General features: G+C 42.5%; 1 protein-coding gene across 1 annotated transcript in view; it reads right to left on the bottom strand.

Annotated features, from left to right (window-relative positions):
- Window positions 1-4,191: 4,191 nt before the first annotated feature.
- The window catches only part of TULP3 (TUB like protein 3), a 73,623-nt gene continuing 61,431 nt past the window's right edge, over window positions 4,192-16,383 (bottom strand). The window contains exons 5-11 of the mRNA XM_063104442.1: window positions 10,993-11,126; window positions 10,299-10,496; window positions 8,954-9,066; window positions 8,443-8,557; window positions 6,853-6,951; window positions 6,279-6,450; window positions 4,192-5,693 (exon numbers count right to left, since the gene is read on the bottom strand). Of these exons, the coding sequence (XP_062960512.1) occupies window positions 5,560-5,693; window positions 6,279-6,450; window positions 6,853-6,951; window positions 8,443-8,557; window positions 8,954-9,066; window positions 10,299-10,496; window positions 10,993-11,126 (965 nt within the window). The 3' untranslated portion in view covers window positions 4,192-5,559. The remainder of the gene's footprint in view (window positions 5,694-6,278; window positions 6,451-6,852; window positions 6,952-8,442; window positions 8,558-8,953; window positions 9,067-10,298; window positions 10,497-10,992; window positions 11,127-16,383) is intronic.

Genomic DNA, 16,383 nt, shown 5'->3' with positions numbered 1-16,383 from the left:
GATAAAAATTGGCTGTAGCTACTGGAAGTCTGGGGGCAAATGCACAAACTGCTTCTTCAGCAAACCTGGGCAGGTGGAAGAGGAGGCTGTGGGGCAGCAGCCTCCTAGGTAACCATCTTCCAAGCCAAGGTATAACAGGTTCTGCCTGGGAAGTAGCCTGGATCTCCAGGCAGTCCTCTCCACAGCAGGGTTTGGAAGCTCTTTAAAAATTCATATGCTGTTAAAGAAATTCTTCCCCTCAAATTTCTATCCTCTGCCTAATCGTGTCTGGAAAATCCAAGTGGGGCTAATGTTCTTGACATGAGTTTGTGCTTTCCTGGCGGCTTCTCCAGTTCTTCACTGGCTTGGTCCTCTGCAGAACAGAGCCCCTCTAGATCCCCCTTCACCAAGATGGGCATTTGTCCCTTGGCTCTTTCCTGCCTCCCCACATTGGAAGGAAACTGGACACTGTGCTTAGTCAAATGTGTTCTAAAGAGCCCCATGGATGTGGTTAATATTTTTTAGTCCACCATTTATTATAGTCATAGACTGTGCAATGTAGGAGGCCCTTGAAGCCATTATGCTCTGTCCCTTGGCTCTAGGCAGGACTGAATTTAAACCGCTTTCCTCAGATAACCATCCTCTCAGCTATTGGAGCATCTCTTGGGGAGGCTTTCCTGCATTTCTTGTTGCTGGTCAAGAAAGGCTGTCATTTCCCCGAAGACTCACTACAACTTAGGGAAAGGCCCAGCCTGAGGATTCAGAGCACTGGGTTCACACGGCCCCATGCCATCTTTGCCCAGGAAAGAGAAGGCCTCTTCGTTCTTGAACCTGATGTAGAGAGTTTTTACATGTTAGTGTCCTAGCCTCAGATTTTTTATTCCTGCTTTGGGAGCTATACACCCATTTATAATCATCTGAGCAGAACTAGAGGAAACTATGGTAGAGGGGATGAAGGGGAGAATGGGAGAGGAACAGGCCATTGCTTAAGGCTTCCTTGTGAAAAGACAGCCAGAGGTACCAGTCCACAGATGCAGTTCACCAGCACGCCCCTTCCATGTGCATGGATAATGGATGAATCCTAGTGGGCATATTTCTCCATTAATTCCCAGTTAGACAGACCTTCTCTGCAAGCCTGACTTGAATGCAATCATTTTAAAACATATGATTTCTATCGGAAGACCATGAACATTTGAGCTCCTCAAGGGGAATAGGCAGTATTTAGAGCTTGTCTTGTTTTGTTTTTAAAGAAAACAACTTTGAACCATAGGTAGGGTTGGCTGGGGCCCACATGGGGAAGAGGACTATGGACAGGAGAGGAGCAGATGTTAGACACAGGGTGAGCAATGGTCGGAAGCCGTCCTGTCTACAGGAGCAGGAGGCTGAGGAAAAGGACAGCCTGCAACATGCCAAGGTTTTCTGTGGAGCGAGACGTCTATGTGTCTTAAGGGAATTATGGTTACTATAACTGAACTGACGGATGTCAACTTAACTGATAAGTTATAATTGGCAAAAGAAGAGGACATTTAAAAAGAAGAAAAAGTCTCCACACAGTGGTTGAGGAAAAGCAGCTTTGAGGTCCTGTACTTCCTTGGCACAAGATCCTACGTGGGAGCTTAAAAAAGTTTGTGAAAAAATGGAATTAAAAGACGAATCTTTCCATGAACTTTCTGAAGACCCCTCGTCTTTCCTCAACAATGTGCGCCCCACCATTCCAGAATCTCCCCTCTGTAGCTCCTTCCCTTCAGCAGTCTGTGGTCTTCTGCTGAGGTGTCTGTCACTCCTCCTCCCAGCAGTGACTTCAGCCACCAGCAGCAGGAAGCTGTCCAGGAGGGAACCAGAGAGCTCAATTCCAAACACACTTAGGGGAGTTCCAGATCGTTGCCAACATGAGGGGGGAGAACTATATAATTCAAAACCTGGAAAAGAGCACGCAGCTCAAAACCTCTCAATCTACAGATCAGAGAGGGACATGGCGAATCACTGGCAGAACAGGGTCAGCACCCAGGGCTTTTGCCTCAGCTGAACCATCGCTTTATTTCTGCACCTATAATGCTGTCTAGAGGAAGTGAACAGATGCACATTAGTTCCTTTTATGATCTACTAAACTTCTTATAAAAAAAAAAAGCCTTTTGGAGGCCTATTTAGACTTTTAAACTCGCTGAAATCGTTGATGTCAGTGGCCACCAATATATCCCTGACCACTAAGTGTATAAAACTATGTCACAAAGAATCCATCTGGCCAGCCATGCACCTTAGCAAAAAGAATCATGTGAAAAAGAAGAATCATGCTGTAAGAATTAAACCCTGACTCCATCTCTCGTCCTCTCTTTAGGCTTTTCCTGCTTCTTCCCACGTGTTTCATTATCACTATGATGATAGCAGGAAAGCCAACCAAAGATTTGTGAGCACACAGTTTTCAACTTGTCAGTATAAGGTAGTTTTAGAATGTGAACACTCAGGGGCCGGCCGTGGCTCACTCGGAAGAGTGTGGTGCTGACAACACCAAGCCAAGGGTTAAGATCCCCTTACTGGTCATCTTCAAAAAAAAAGAATGCGAACACTCAGAGGCAAGAGATGGGGTCTACTTCACTGTTAGATATTCATGTGTTTTGCTGCTGAATCAGTAAACAAATGACCCAGGAGGCTGATCAGCACAGATGTCCAGAACAGTATAAATCCTACCCTTCCGTGCCCCCTCTATGCTAAGCTCAATTCTACCATCCCTCCAGAAACCTTGTATACGTATATTATGTGTCTAGATCATCTCCAGAATACAGAGCTCTCAGCCTGCAGACTGCTGGCTATTGGACCCAGGATGAAAGCGTACGTCAATACTTTCTTGGCTTCAAATAACTTGCCACGATGAAAACTATTATTACAGAATGAGACAGTAGGAACTCTCTGAGGGATGAGACTGACACTCACATTTTTATATAAATCATCTTTTATTTCTGTGGCATACAAAAGGTATAAATGACTTATGTAAAACCAGTCACCTGCACACTGAAGCAGAAAGCACATGAAACTAGGGCTGTAGCTCTCCAAGCCAGAGACAGGAGGCAGCACGATCAGATTCACTTGCCCGATGGCAGGCGTCCCTTCCTCAGCCACTGTCATATACTGTAACTGGAGATGAGTGAACAGCGCTCTCTTCTCATGACGGTGGGTGATGGAAGAGTGAGGGGCTGTAGAGCACTTCTATAAACGAGGCACTTGAGGGGCAGGCAGCATGCCTGACATGGAAACCAGTCACACCAAAACAAGGCAGGCAGGACTTGCCGGTGGGGGGTGAGCAAGGCAAGGGGTCGTTCCATCTCCCAGATCTCTTTCCTTCATATGGCTACTTGACGTGGAGCAAAGAGCAACAGGAAGTAGGGATGGAGAGACAGTCCACAGAAGGGAAATGTCACGGACTCCTTGCCCCTGGCTGGGGAACTGAACAGTGGTGAATATGGGACTCACCAGGTTCTTGGGTTCTCAAAATTCAGACACACCTTGGGACCGGTGAACTGGTGTAAGAGTCATATGATTTGCTGGGAGGTGCTAATAACCTGCAACACTTGGCAGAAATCTTATAATCTGTGAGGAAAAGTGACAAGGGCACAATCTATACCGATGACACAAGCTCTGGGAGCTGGTAATATTTATGTCAGGAAGAAAGGCCAACGCTCTGCCCAAAGAGGCTGCACAGCTCAAGGGTCAGCCAGCTGGTCCTCACCAAAGCCTCTGATGCCACTTCCCTTGATAATGACAATGACAACGTTCCTATATATAATATTCTCTTGCCTCTCACACTTTCTACAGCTCTGTGTGTCCCTCCACCCAAATGGACCCCTGGTGACAGAGCTGTGGGAGGCACTTCTGGGTTGCAAATGAAGGCAACTATCAAATTACTCTCAGTCTTAACTAGACTAAGTCCCCTCTAGACTTTTTGTTTTCAGCCTAAACTGAAATGAAGACCATCATGTCAAATTCTTACATAACTGATCCCAAATCTGGCCACAGGCACTGTGACTGAGATTGGTGCCAGCCAACCTGCTCCAAGGGAAGACAAGGGAAGAGAGGATCTGGGACATCGGTGACTTCCACCCCACAGGGAGAACACACTGGCTCCAAGAAACAAATACCATAAAGAGGACTTTATGCATACTGCAAAACAGTCTAGATAGACAACTATCTAGACTGTTTTGCAGTATGCATAAAGTCCTCTTTTAAGGGGTGATGTGGCTGCCACTGCCTTCCCCCATGGGGAGGCTGGGTGGGATGGCAGAATTAAGTCCCCTGTGTGGACTCTAAGCGATGACTGACTGGGTTTCCCAGTCCTAATGGCAGACAATACTCCAGAAACAAACCATCATTAACAAAGCACATAAAGCTATCAACAGTGGACGTAGGGTAGGTGCCTCTTAGACACAGCCTGTAGGACTGTTGCTTCCTAGATATACCCATTTTCTGTTCATGATTTCATGACCGCAGGCCCATTCTGCAAGATGCTTGAGTACATGGATATACCTGAAGCAGGAGTCGGCAAACCACAGCCCACAGGCCTGCTGCCTGTTTCTGTACATAAAGTTTCACTGGACACAGTCACACTTAGCTTTCACTGTCTGTGACTGCTTCTGTACAAGAAAAGCAGAGCTGAGTAGCTATGAGGGCGACTGGCCATTTACAGAAAAAGTTTGTAGTTGTCTGCCCTGGAGACTATAAAGGCAATCTAAGGAACTGTCTCTCTTTAAAAAGGTCTTCAGAAAAAGAGACCCAAGTATTTACCCATTAGTACCTGATTCTGCCGCAAGTTTCCAAGCACAGGAAATGTCACTCTTGAGGCACAGAATCTGTCAGGCAATAACTTCAGGAGTCACCAATATGCTCTGGACAAGAACCTCTCTGTGCTTTAAACAATCTCTCACTCATGCTAAGCTGTGACCCCTGACCAAGACTGTGAAACCCAGAGGAGGAATGAGTGTGTATACATACATGTATACACACATGCACATATATGTGTGCACAAACATACATATACACATATGATGGAGTTTGGATGTGTTGTCCCCTCCAAAACTCATGTGAAAATTTGGAAACTGATTGAGTCATGGGGGCAGATCCCTCATGAATGGATTAGTGCTCTCCCTGGGGGAAGGGAGATTATGTGTGAGTTCTCACTCTATTAGTTCCCGTGAGAGCTGGTTGCTTAATAGACTGGCACCTTCTCTCTCTCTCCCTCTCTCTCTCTTGCTTCCTCTTGCCATGTGATCTTCCTATACCCAGCTGCCTGCCACTTTCCGCCATGAGTAGAAGCAGCCTGAGGCCCGTGCCAGATGCAGCTGTCCCAGAATCATAAGCCAAATAAACCTCTGTTCTTTATAAATTACCTAGTCTCAGGTATTTCTGTTATAGCAACACAAAACGGACTAATACAACATACATAAACACATATACGTACATATATTCAGCAATCATTCCAAAAGGAGCAGACTGTTGCTCTTCATGTAAGGCAAGGGCAAGGGCAAGGGTGGCAATTGTCTGCCCCCGAAAGCTCTGCAGGGAGAAAGCCCCGCCCTGTGCTTGCCTGTCCTCTCATTCACATGCTAGCTTGCTGTCAAAGCTAGAGAGCCCGATGGCAAAGGCTTGAAGTGCACACAGCGGGTAGTTGTAGTCCAGTGTGAATACATCATCTGCCACACGTCCAAACTGCATGACTATATAGTCAGCTAGAAACAGAAAGAAATTAGGACATTAGAAGGTAACATGGTTGTACTGGGGAAAAACCTATTTAAGACACAGAAAAAAGTCCTCCAAATAGGTCAATCATGAGTTCTCTTTAAAACATCCATCCACTTTAAGTATGAAAAGAGGCATTAACAAGAGTGTCTGCTAACTGTAAGCAGAGTTTCTATCACTAATCCTCTCACCTGGAGGGAATGGGAGACTATTTCTGAGTAGCATGAAAGGGCAAGAGGACAGAAAACTCAAGGGTAGCTTGCTGGGAACAGTCCAAGCTCCAAGGGTTACAGGTACCATGAACCCTTTTTGAGGGCTATTTGCGTTTGCTTCCCTGCCAGCTTTATCTAAGACTTCTCTGATTTGCCCTGGTAAATCTCTCACACTCCATGCCTCAATATAGTGATTTACAAGTTTTCTTCTAAAACTGTAGTTTTCTCTCCCCAAAGAAATCATTTTTTTCTAATAATTCCCTCCTGAATGTAACTTCCTATCAACTATAGGAAATGTTCATTTCCCCATCTTGTAAGAACTTTTATTCTCCTGTTCCCATTCAACCCTTCCTGTAGACTCACAGTCATTTCCGTGGACTATCTGAAAGTTCTTCACGGATGCCTGAGTGACCCGGCCATGGAAGTTGAGGACATAGGACTGAGTGTCGTCATTCCAGACTGGGGCCTTGTTGCGCAGTTCAATCAAGTTCTCCATGGTTTTGTTTTGCCATTTTGAGAGCAAGCTCTCATCGTCCTGTTCAAAGGGAAATCATTACTTTGTACTGAGAACCGTAAGAACTCATTCATTCTCAACTCTGTGAAGTAAAAGATGGGGTAGAGGAATATTTTCTCCATTTCAGAAATGGCAAAACAGAAGCAAAGAATTAAAGCCACAAACTAAGCCCGGCGTTTTTATTCTTAGGCTCCGCCCCACATTTCTCTCTGCAGATGAAGTGGACGCAAGTCAACACTTCAGCAGCAGCTCTGCAGCTGCACTCACCCTGAGGTTTCGGAGTGATGGCGCCCCGCAAGAAGAGTCTCAGCCATACTCCAGTTTGGGGCTCTGGAAGAACCAATACTTTTCTAGTACCTGTCTCTTTTGTATTGTGTTATTGTCTTACAGAGTCCTTTGCTGATTAAATATGTTCTTACTTACATTTCGTGGCCGAAATGGGATCCGTTCGTGATTCATATTCATCCCTGGAATGATCACAGACATTTTCCTAGGGCCTTTGAATCCAAGCACGTTTGTTTCCTGGAATATAGGAAAATAAGGTAGAACTTGGAAACGGAAAGGAAAAAGAGACCACACTCTGCTATAACATGAGACTTCTGGGCATGCAAAATGTTGACAATGTGAAGAGCACCAGGGATAGAGAATCAGAAAATGAAAGTAACACTGCGCCTCTCCGTAGAGTGTTACCACCTGCATTCAAAATAGATTCTGCTGGCTCGACACCTTACTTGTACTCTTTAGTCCTAAGTAGAATTTGAGACAACTGAAAAAACCATCCAAATCTGTCATCATCAATAAGTGTTTATTTCCCGGGGAGGGCATGGCACTACATGACATACAATGAGAATTACACTTTTAATTAAACAGGGCCTGCACCAAGAGGTTAAAAATTCAAATGCCTGTCAAGCCAGGGAGATTATATGAATATATATATATATAAGCACATTAAATAGATGGACGTGTGTGTGTGCATGTATTCATATACATATATATGAAAGCCACAGAAGAAAAATACATCATAAAGCCTCAAGTCAAATGGTTCTCAGGCACACAGATAAAATCTCATCAGAATCAAATGATGAGATCAAGTTAAAGAAAGTTGAGACTTTGGGATCAAGGCAACAACTGAGTGGTGTTAATTCCTTCTTGCTTTCTTTCACGTAACAACTCTTTGAATGGCTACTGTGCGCCAGGCCCTGTGCTAGTGTGGATACAGCAGTGAATAAGAGCTCACGAGAGAGGATAAGCTCACAGAGAAGGTTCACGTTGAGCAAGTAATAACAAGTACATGATGTGAGTTACATGCCATGGGGATATAGACAAAGGAATGTCAACCACATCTAGTGGTCGGGAAAGACTCCTCTGATGATGTCAGTAGCAGCTGATAAGGCCAAAGGCAAGGAAGGGGAAAAGGGAAGGCTCCAGGTGAGGAAAGATCAGGGTGGCTGGACAAAGGAACTGCAGGAAGGCTGTGGTGGCTAGAATGACAGAATGGGAGGGGAGAGTGCCACTAGAGGAGGCTGAAAGGAAATGCTAATGTGTGAGGGCTTTGTTCTATATGCAGTAGGTAGCCATGAAAAGATCTGAAGCAGGAGAAGATGAACAGGACCAACTGGAGCCCTGTTTTAAGAGGATTTATTTGGCAGCAGTACAGAAGGAACCAGATAGGAAAAGAGTAGAAGCAAAGAGATCAGTTTTAACTTATGGTAACCTCTGGTCAATGGATAGGAGGTAAGGAAGGTTTAAATTAAGTGGCATTGGGAAGAGAGAGGAGTGGGTAAGGCAAGAAATATCACAAAAGCAAAAAATAATTAAAGTTGGCAATGCATACATTATTAAAACTTGAATATATGGGGAAAATTATACCAGCAACAGAAAAGGGGATCATAAAAGTAGAAAGAGGCTTGGGAGGGAAGATTCCTAGTCCAGCTTTATTTACATGAAGCTTAAAGAGCTGGCAGGGCACCCAGGAGGTTAAGGCAAAGAATGCGTCATGAGAACAGCACTTACGTAGCAGATGGCAGCCAGCTCCTGCCGGATATGGGCCTTTTCTACCAGGCCCTGGGCCCTGACTGGGCTGACACCATGGTCATAAACCGTAAACTTGGTCCCCATGAAGTTGGATCTAGAATTAAGAGAAAAAGTCACCATGTTTCTTTTTTTTTTTGGCAGCTAGCTGGTGCAGGGATCAAACCCCAGACCTTGGTGTTATCAGCATCACGCTCTTACCAATTGAGCCAACAGGCCAGCCATTGAAAAAAGTCATCACAAAAATCTGTAGTTTTTCTCTCATACAAACATAATCTAGGAGAGGTACGTGTGTGCCTGTTTTCCAAATGTCTAAATGTTCATCACTTTTCAAAGGTCTTCTCATTAAAACAAGGAAGGGACTTAGATTTTCTTTAAACTCTTTTTTTAAGATTACAACATCAATACATACTAATTATTAAAAAAAAACTATTGTTCTGAAACTACGTGAATAAAACAGAAAGAATAGGACAGTGACATAGGCTGCTCTCACCTGAGTTTGCCAATGTAACGTTCCCCTTCACGAGATAAATCTGTTGGGTCAGTGGAGATAATGTAGTTGGATGTTTTGCTCTTTTTCCGCTTTCTACCTGCAAGAAGAAATATCTGGAAAAAGAAACAGTGTCAGTCAAAAATGAAGTCCAGAGCACCTGAGGGTCGTTCTACTTTTTCCTTCTGCAAATGTTCAGCAAGTGCCTATCATATGCCAACCTGTCAATCTTTGGGCCTTTATCCCTTTTTCCAACCCTCTTAACGCTTCTCAGAATTCACTATCAGGGTTTCCTTCCAACACAATTTTTCTAAATTTGCTAGCTTGATTCTCCGTATAATTATTTACAACTTTATCCTAAAACTTCCAGTAACTTTTAGAAAATTTCCCTCCAATGCCATAAATAAGCGTCTCTCCAACTTTAGAAGAGACAGGATCCTGAACACCCTCCATGCTTCACTGTCACTGCTTTCCTACTGCTCCTTTTTGTGTTTTGTTGTTATTTTAAACCCCTGTGACTTCAATCATGTGAACACCATCACATTTATGCATCCTTCCTAAATTCTACTAGACTTGGACAACAATAGACAAGCAGGAGACTGGCAGTGGCTAAGTGGGGGATTTGGAATCACACAAAAATGGGTTTGAATCTGGCTCTGCCACTTACTAGTGCAATTTTGGGCAAGTCAGTCGCTCCCTCAGCCCCAGTTACCTCACCCATAAAGCAGAGATAAGAAATCCAACTTAACCAGGTTGTTACAAGGAGTATAGGTGATAATAAAACATTTAATGCATGTCTGGTATGTTGTAAATACTCAACAAATAGTGGTTATAGTAAGGATACCTACTATCACTATCTCATCTCTAGGCTCCTAAAATCATCCACTTAGTCCTGGTATTAATACAAAATACATTTTCATTAGCAAGTATTAAATTATCTCAAACTTATAAATTAGAATTTCTAGGGTGAAAAAGGAGACATTTAACTTGCATGTCCTTCTATATTTCCAATTCCCTAAAATTTGCTCTCCTTCTACACTGTCATGTTCTGCCATAATAAAAAGAAAACCAAACAACACCCAAAAAATAAATAATGGGAGGGAGATAAAAATGACTACATTAAAATATTCCCTTCTATTTTCTTACATTACAGATAAAACGCTTTTTCTTGGGGCAGTCGGGAGGGTAGATCATGCCTGTCAGACTTTGAGAACACAGCGTAATCTTCTTCCAGCTGACTCGGTCTCACACCAGTGCTGTTTCCCTATCACAAGGCCCATCAACATTCTATTCCTACAACACTCTTTTCCCCTCTCTCAAGAGCTGTCCTAGGAATCAATTCTCATACCTTCTGATTTTCATCTTTTTCCAAGTGCATATAGTAGGTGGGGAAGAGACCCCGATCCATTCCTTTTTTATCCCTGGTTATCCGACACTTCACTGTGACACCTCGAGGGGCAGGACTATACGCAAAGTCCTCTAAATTCTCCACTTCTCCCAGCTGGTTATCAGCCTGCTGGGCTGCAGTACCAGAAGCTCCTGTATCCTGAAAGGACAGCCAGGCATGAGCAATAGGAGGCTGGGTCAGAAAATCTCATACTCTGTGAGAAACAACAGGAAAAAAACTTACTAATTCACCCCTATGTCTTCAGTATTCTGACAAAATAAGGGGAAACTCTGAAAAGTTAAACAAGGATGTGAACATTGGGAGTAATGAAGGAGCTAAGCATGAAAAAGGGATATAGTCTCACAACAGCTGACCCGAGACAGAAGAAACCAGAGAGGTGATAAACTTTAAGTCTAAATTCAAGCTTAGGGCTGGCCGGTTGCTCAGTTGGTCAGAGCGTGGTGCTGATAACACCGAGGTCCTGGGTTTCATCCTTGTACGGGCCAGCACCAAAAAACAAATGAACAAAAAAACCAAATTCAAGTTTAAATCTTTTGAAAGAACTCCCCATCCAGTAATCGTATTTAAATACTGAAGACATGTTTAGGAAACAGTTAAAGTTATCTCCAAAGGAAGAAGTTTCAGAACCGCATACTGTGGTTGATTTGTGGCTGGAAGCAGAATTGGGTCTCTCTGTTTTTGAATATGGTGAACAGGATCTTAATTTTTTTCCTCCTTCTTCCTCACCATCAGTCTCCTCCTCATCGAAGTTCAAACAACCTGAGATACCTGGTAGAAAAGGAAGAACTATCAACAACTGCCAACACTGGTTCAAAGAAGAAATACTCTGAAACAAAGATAATTTTAATTTTCTTGCTTAAAACATTCCTAACTATTCTTATAGTGGACCCCAAAAAGTAGATTTCTAAGCCCCTTTGTTGTAAACCTTGCTGCTTGCCTGTTTCAGAGAAGCTGCATGCTCAAGTTTCAAAACCCCTTAACCATATTTCCTGTCTCTGTAACCCTGCTTGGTGAAGCCCCTCACCTGTTTTATGAAGCCCCCCAGCTTGGGTGACTCTGCCTGGATACAGACAGGGCCAATAAAAGGCTTGCATGCCTGCTTGAGAAAACTATATAACCACAGCTCTCCCTGTATTCGGGGTCCCAGGATCTCAAAACGGGAGTTTACCTGGGTCCCACTAGAGTTCCTGTCTCACTAGCATAATAAACTTCCTGACTCCATCTCTCCGAGTGACTTGAATTGTTTCCTCGCCGAGTTCTTTCCATAACATTCCGACCCAACATACAGCTATTTTATACAAATTTTGACAGTTCCATCTCTTATTTTCTTTTTTTTTTTTTTTTATCTTTTTCGTGACCGGCACTCAGCCAGTGAGTGCACCGGCCATTCCCATATAGGATCCGAACCCACGGCGGGAGTGTCGCCGCGCTCCCAGAGCTGCACTCTCCCGAGTGCGCCACGGGCTCGGCCCTCCATCTCTTATTTTCCCTTCTACTGTTGCCACCCTAATTTAGCTTTTTAAAACGTGTCTAGTGGGAAAACATATTTGCAAATCATATATCTGATATATATTTATATATATATAAATGATAAGGTATATAAAGAATGCCTACAGCTCAACAGCAACAACAAACAAGCAACCCAACTTAAAAATGGGAAAAAGCCTTCAACAGACATTTCTCCAAAGAAGACATACAATGGCTAATAAGCACACGAAAACATGCTCAACATCGCTGGCCATTAGGGAAGTGCAAATCAAAACCACAATGAGATACCACTTCATACTCATTAGATGGCTATTATTTTTTTAAAAATGGAAAACAACAAGCACTGGCTAAGATGTGGAGGAAGGGAGCCCTTGTGCATTGCTAGTGGCGATGTAACATTGTGCAGCTGCTGTGGAAAATGGTGCCGTGATTCCTAAAAAACTTAAACACAGATTTACCATACTCCAGCAATTCCACTTCTGGATTTATATCCAAAAGCACTGAAAGCAGAACCTGAACAGATTCGTTTGTAGACAGATGTTCACAGCAGCATTACTCACAATAGCCAAAAGGTGGAAATGACCCAAACGTCTACAGCTGCTGAACGGATAAACAAGTGGTGGTGTATTCATGCGATGCAATATTATACAGCCTTTAAAAGGGATGCAATTCTGATCCATGTCACGATATGGAGGAAACCTGAGGACATGATGCTAAGTGAAATAGGCCACTCACAAAGGACAGACCTTGTATGATTCCACTTATATAAGGTACATAAAACAGGCAAACTCAGAGGGACAGAAAGTAGAATAGAAGTTACCAGGGGCTGGGGGCAGGGAGGAACGGGGAATTACTCTGAGTGAGTACAAGTCTCTGGGAAGATAAAAAGTTTCTGGAGATAAATGGTGGTGATGGCTGCAGAACACTGAGCATGTACTTAACACCACTGAGTAGGACACTTTTATCTTCCTTCTCTTTTTGGCCAGTACAGGGATTGAACCCTAGACCTTGGTATTATCAGCAACCACACCTTAAATCAACTGAACTAACCAGCCAGCCCTGAATTGTACACTTAAAAATGGTTAAAATGGTAAATTTTATGTTATATATATTTTGCCATCATAAAAAACACAATGATCCACTGTTCTCTATGCCAGTTATTTTTTTGTTTTTTGCATTTTATTAATCTCCAGTCTAGTTAACTAACTCCAGTTAGAAATATTTGAAATACTACTACCTTGGATTTATGGAGTGACTTTTATAGAAAATTTAAAACTACTAGATGAAAAACTTTTTTCATTTTATCCTCACATTTATTTCAGTTACAGGAGATACTGGTGGTCTTATTTTTTGTTTTGTTTCTTGTTTGTTTATGGGACATTTAGTCTGGAGGGGGAATACACATGTAAAATAAAGTGTGGTGTGGTGTTCAGACTTACACATGGGAGTATGAGGCTTAGGGAGAATAATTTCTGCAGGAGAAAGAGGCAGAGAACAACTTAAACTAAATTCTCTTTTCTCTTTTGTCCACAAGATGAAGTCATCACTCACGTAATAGTTGAAATAGCCCCCAAATGATGGATTACATGTAGACTTAACAACAGTGTGTCTTTGTCTTTTTTTCAAACGACTCCCTGCCCACATTCCACCATTTCAGAGAAGAGAAAACTATTATTTATTTTACATGGTGCATAAATAAAATGGCATTAGCTTTACTCAAAGACACCCAAGAGTAAGACAAAGGCCAGTTAAACATCGATCTCAAGTGGAAAGATATGTCCACACAAAAACTTATATATGAATGTTCATAGCAACATTATTCATAATAGCCAAAAGTAGAAACAATCCAAATGTCCATCAACTGATAGAAAAAATGTGGTGTACCCATATAACGAAATGTTACTTGACAATAAAAGGGAACGAAGTACTGATATGTGCTCCAAAACAGATGAACCTTGAAAACATTAAGCTACATAAAAGAAAGCATTCATAAAAGACCACATATTGTATGATTCTATTTATATGAAATATCCTGAATAGGCAAATCCACAGAGACAGAGAGTAAGGCTGGTGGTTGCCTGGGGCTGGGGGGTTGGCAGGAAATGGGAAGTGACTGCTGTGGGTACAGGGTTTCTTTCTGGGGTGATGAAAAAGTTTAAAGTGATTTTGATGATGGTTGTAGAACTTTGTGGATATACTAAAAACCAATGAATTGTTCACTTTAAATGGGTGAATTGTATAGTATGTGATTTATATCCCAAAAAGCTGTTATTAAAAAAATTCTTTGGCTTGTGAAGGGTATTTTTTTCTTCTGCTTTCTAAAGTATTAACTTTTTTTTTTTGGTAGCAACAAGGCAGAAAATCTTGAGGTCTCACTATCATATGGATATCTTCATTTAATACTATGTTTTCAAACGCTGTTTTTATACCGTGAACTCATGCATATGAGTACATGTCTTGACAGAGAAGAGATCAAAGATTTCTCTCAAACTTTTAAGACAAGCAAATTGGATCCACTTAAGGGACATAATTTGCCAAACTGACACCTGTTAGAACTTAATAAAGAGAGCACCTAATGGGTTTTACAGTCAAGAGGTAACTTGTTGAGAAATAGAAAGACACTGTTTTATCTGACACTGAAAGGCTGATTCTGAGAAAGAACAGAGCAGTATTTCAGAAGGCAGTACAAAAGGAGACGACTTGGTATTCACAGTCAGGGATAAAGAACTAGCCCAAGAATCAGAAAATGTAGGCCTGCCACTATTCAGCTGGATGACTTGGAGTAAGTAATTTAGCTTTTGGTTAAATATGAAGTTCTCTTGCTCTGATTCCTCCTATCTGTACAACCACATCCTTCACTTTCTTTTGTTGTAAAAATAGTGGTAGCAAAGTTATAGGGACGTACCATGGTTAGACAGGGAAATGAGGCAGAGAATTATAGACAGGGAAACAAGGCTGAAAAGAGTGAAGCTGTTTGTCTCCTTTCCCAGCCAGAAGCGGCAGAGTAGAGGTTCGAAATCAAGCAAGCTAGCTCTGGAGCTCCGCTCTAATACATTTCACTACACCGCCTTTGCTACAGCCTGCACTCTGGTCATCTGTCCCGGTGTGCACAAACATCCCGTGTTTGTTACATTTGGATGCCTTTGCACATGCTCTGCGTTCTGCCAACATTTGCCACCTAACTTGCAGTGTGATGTAGGACAAATTACTAAGCCTCTCAAAGGACTAATTTTCTTATATATAAAACGGAGAGACAGATACTTATAAGTGTGTCAAAGGACTGTTACAAGTATAAAGTCAACGAGATTATAACTGTCAAGTGCCCAACTGCAGCAGACATTGAAGGTGCCAGCCTCCGACTACTTCCCCAGCTGCACTCCTCGGCTCAGTGTCATCACCACCTCCTCCTGGTGCCTTTCCTCCCTCTTCTCATTGCCTTGGCAGAGTAATTCTCTTTCTCCCCTGCTGTGGACTCTCACACACACCACACTATAGTGCCACTCTAGGTCAGACCATTCATCAAACCATCTCCTAACTAGCTTTCCTGCTTCCAGACTTGCCCGCCTCCAATTCATACTTCATGGTGCAGAATGATTTTTCTACAGCTAAAATGTGATCCTATCATTCTTCCACTCAAAATCCCTCATAGGTTCCTATTACTCTTTAGATAAAGTCTAAATTCCTGACATGTCCTCACAGGTCCTGTGTAATTAGAGCCCATTTATACCTCCAGGCTCATCTCTCTACATTCCCCCTTCCCACCCTATCAGCTCACACTCTGAGGTACTACTACTCTGAACAGCCCGCTCCTCTTTCTGTGCCAAGCCCCAGCTTAGACACCACTTCCTCCACGGAGCCTTCCAAACTTAAGTCTGGGTTAGGTGCCTCTCCTGGTGCTCTCTTAGCACCTTGATTTTCCACCGAAAGCCTCAATGAGAATAAACACTACATGAAGGCAGGAAACATGAGTACTATTATATCCTAAGTGCCTAGAATAATGCCTCATATACAGTATGTACTCAAAACATACTTTCTAAATGAATCAGTATCTGAGTTTATTTGAATAGATATTCTACCATTCTGTGGCAGACTTTCCTGAAGCATATATCCCAGGACCTGGCAATGCCTACCTCATTATTGGGCTTCAATTTTCTCATCTAAAAAGCAGATGCTTGATCACTTCTCAACTATAAAATTATTTCTCTAAATGTACAGGAATATTTATGGAAATGAGAACTCTAACTGGCAGAAGGTAGGCTCTAGATCACCATGAGCTATGAAATGGAGGCAGAATAGAGGTACTGAGTGGCACCTTTGTCAAGAGGGTGGGAACTGAAAACAAACTGTCAGAAAGAGAGAAATACTCATACAGTAGCTAATATTTTATATTTGATTGAATTATCTTATTTTTCTCAGGCAGTAATATAAATATTACTATTGTTGAGAATGATCAATACTCAGATATCAAAGATGCTTAATGCTCTAAGCCACATTAGGAGCAATACTGAGTCTAGACTGTTAACCGACAATAAAAGAA

The sequence above is a fragment of the Cynocephalus volans genome, chromosome 1 (genome assembly GCF_027409185.1).
Source record: "Cynocephalus volans isolate mCynVol1 chromosome 1, mCynVol1.pri, whole genome shotgun sequence".
NCBI classification, from domain to species: Eukaryota; Metazoa; Chordata; class Mammalia; order Dermoptera; family Cynocephalidae; genus Cynocephalus; species Cynocephalus volans.
The sequence above is the reverse complement of the archived record's forward strand: the minus strand, read 5'-3'. Positions and strand labels throughout refer to the sequence as shown.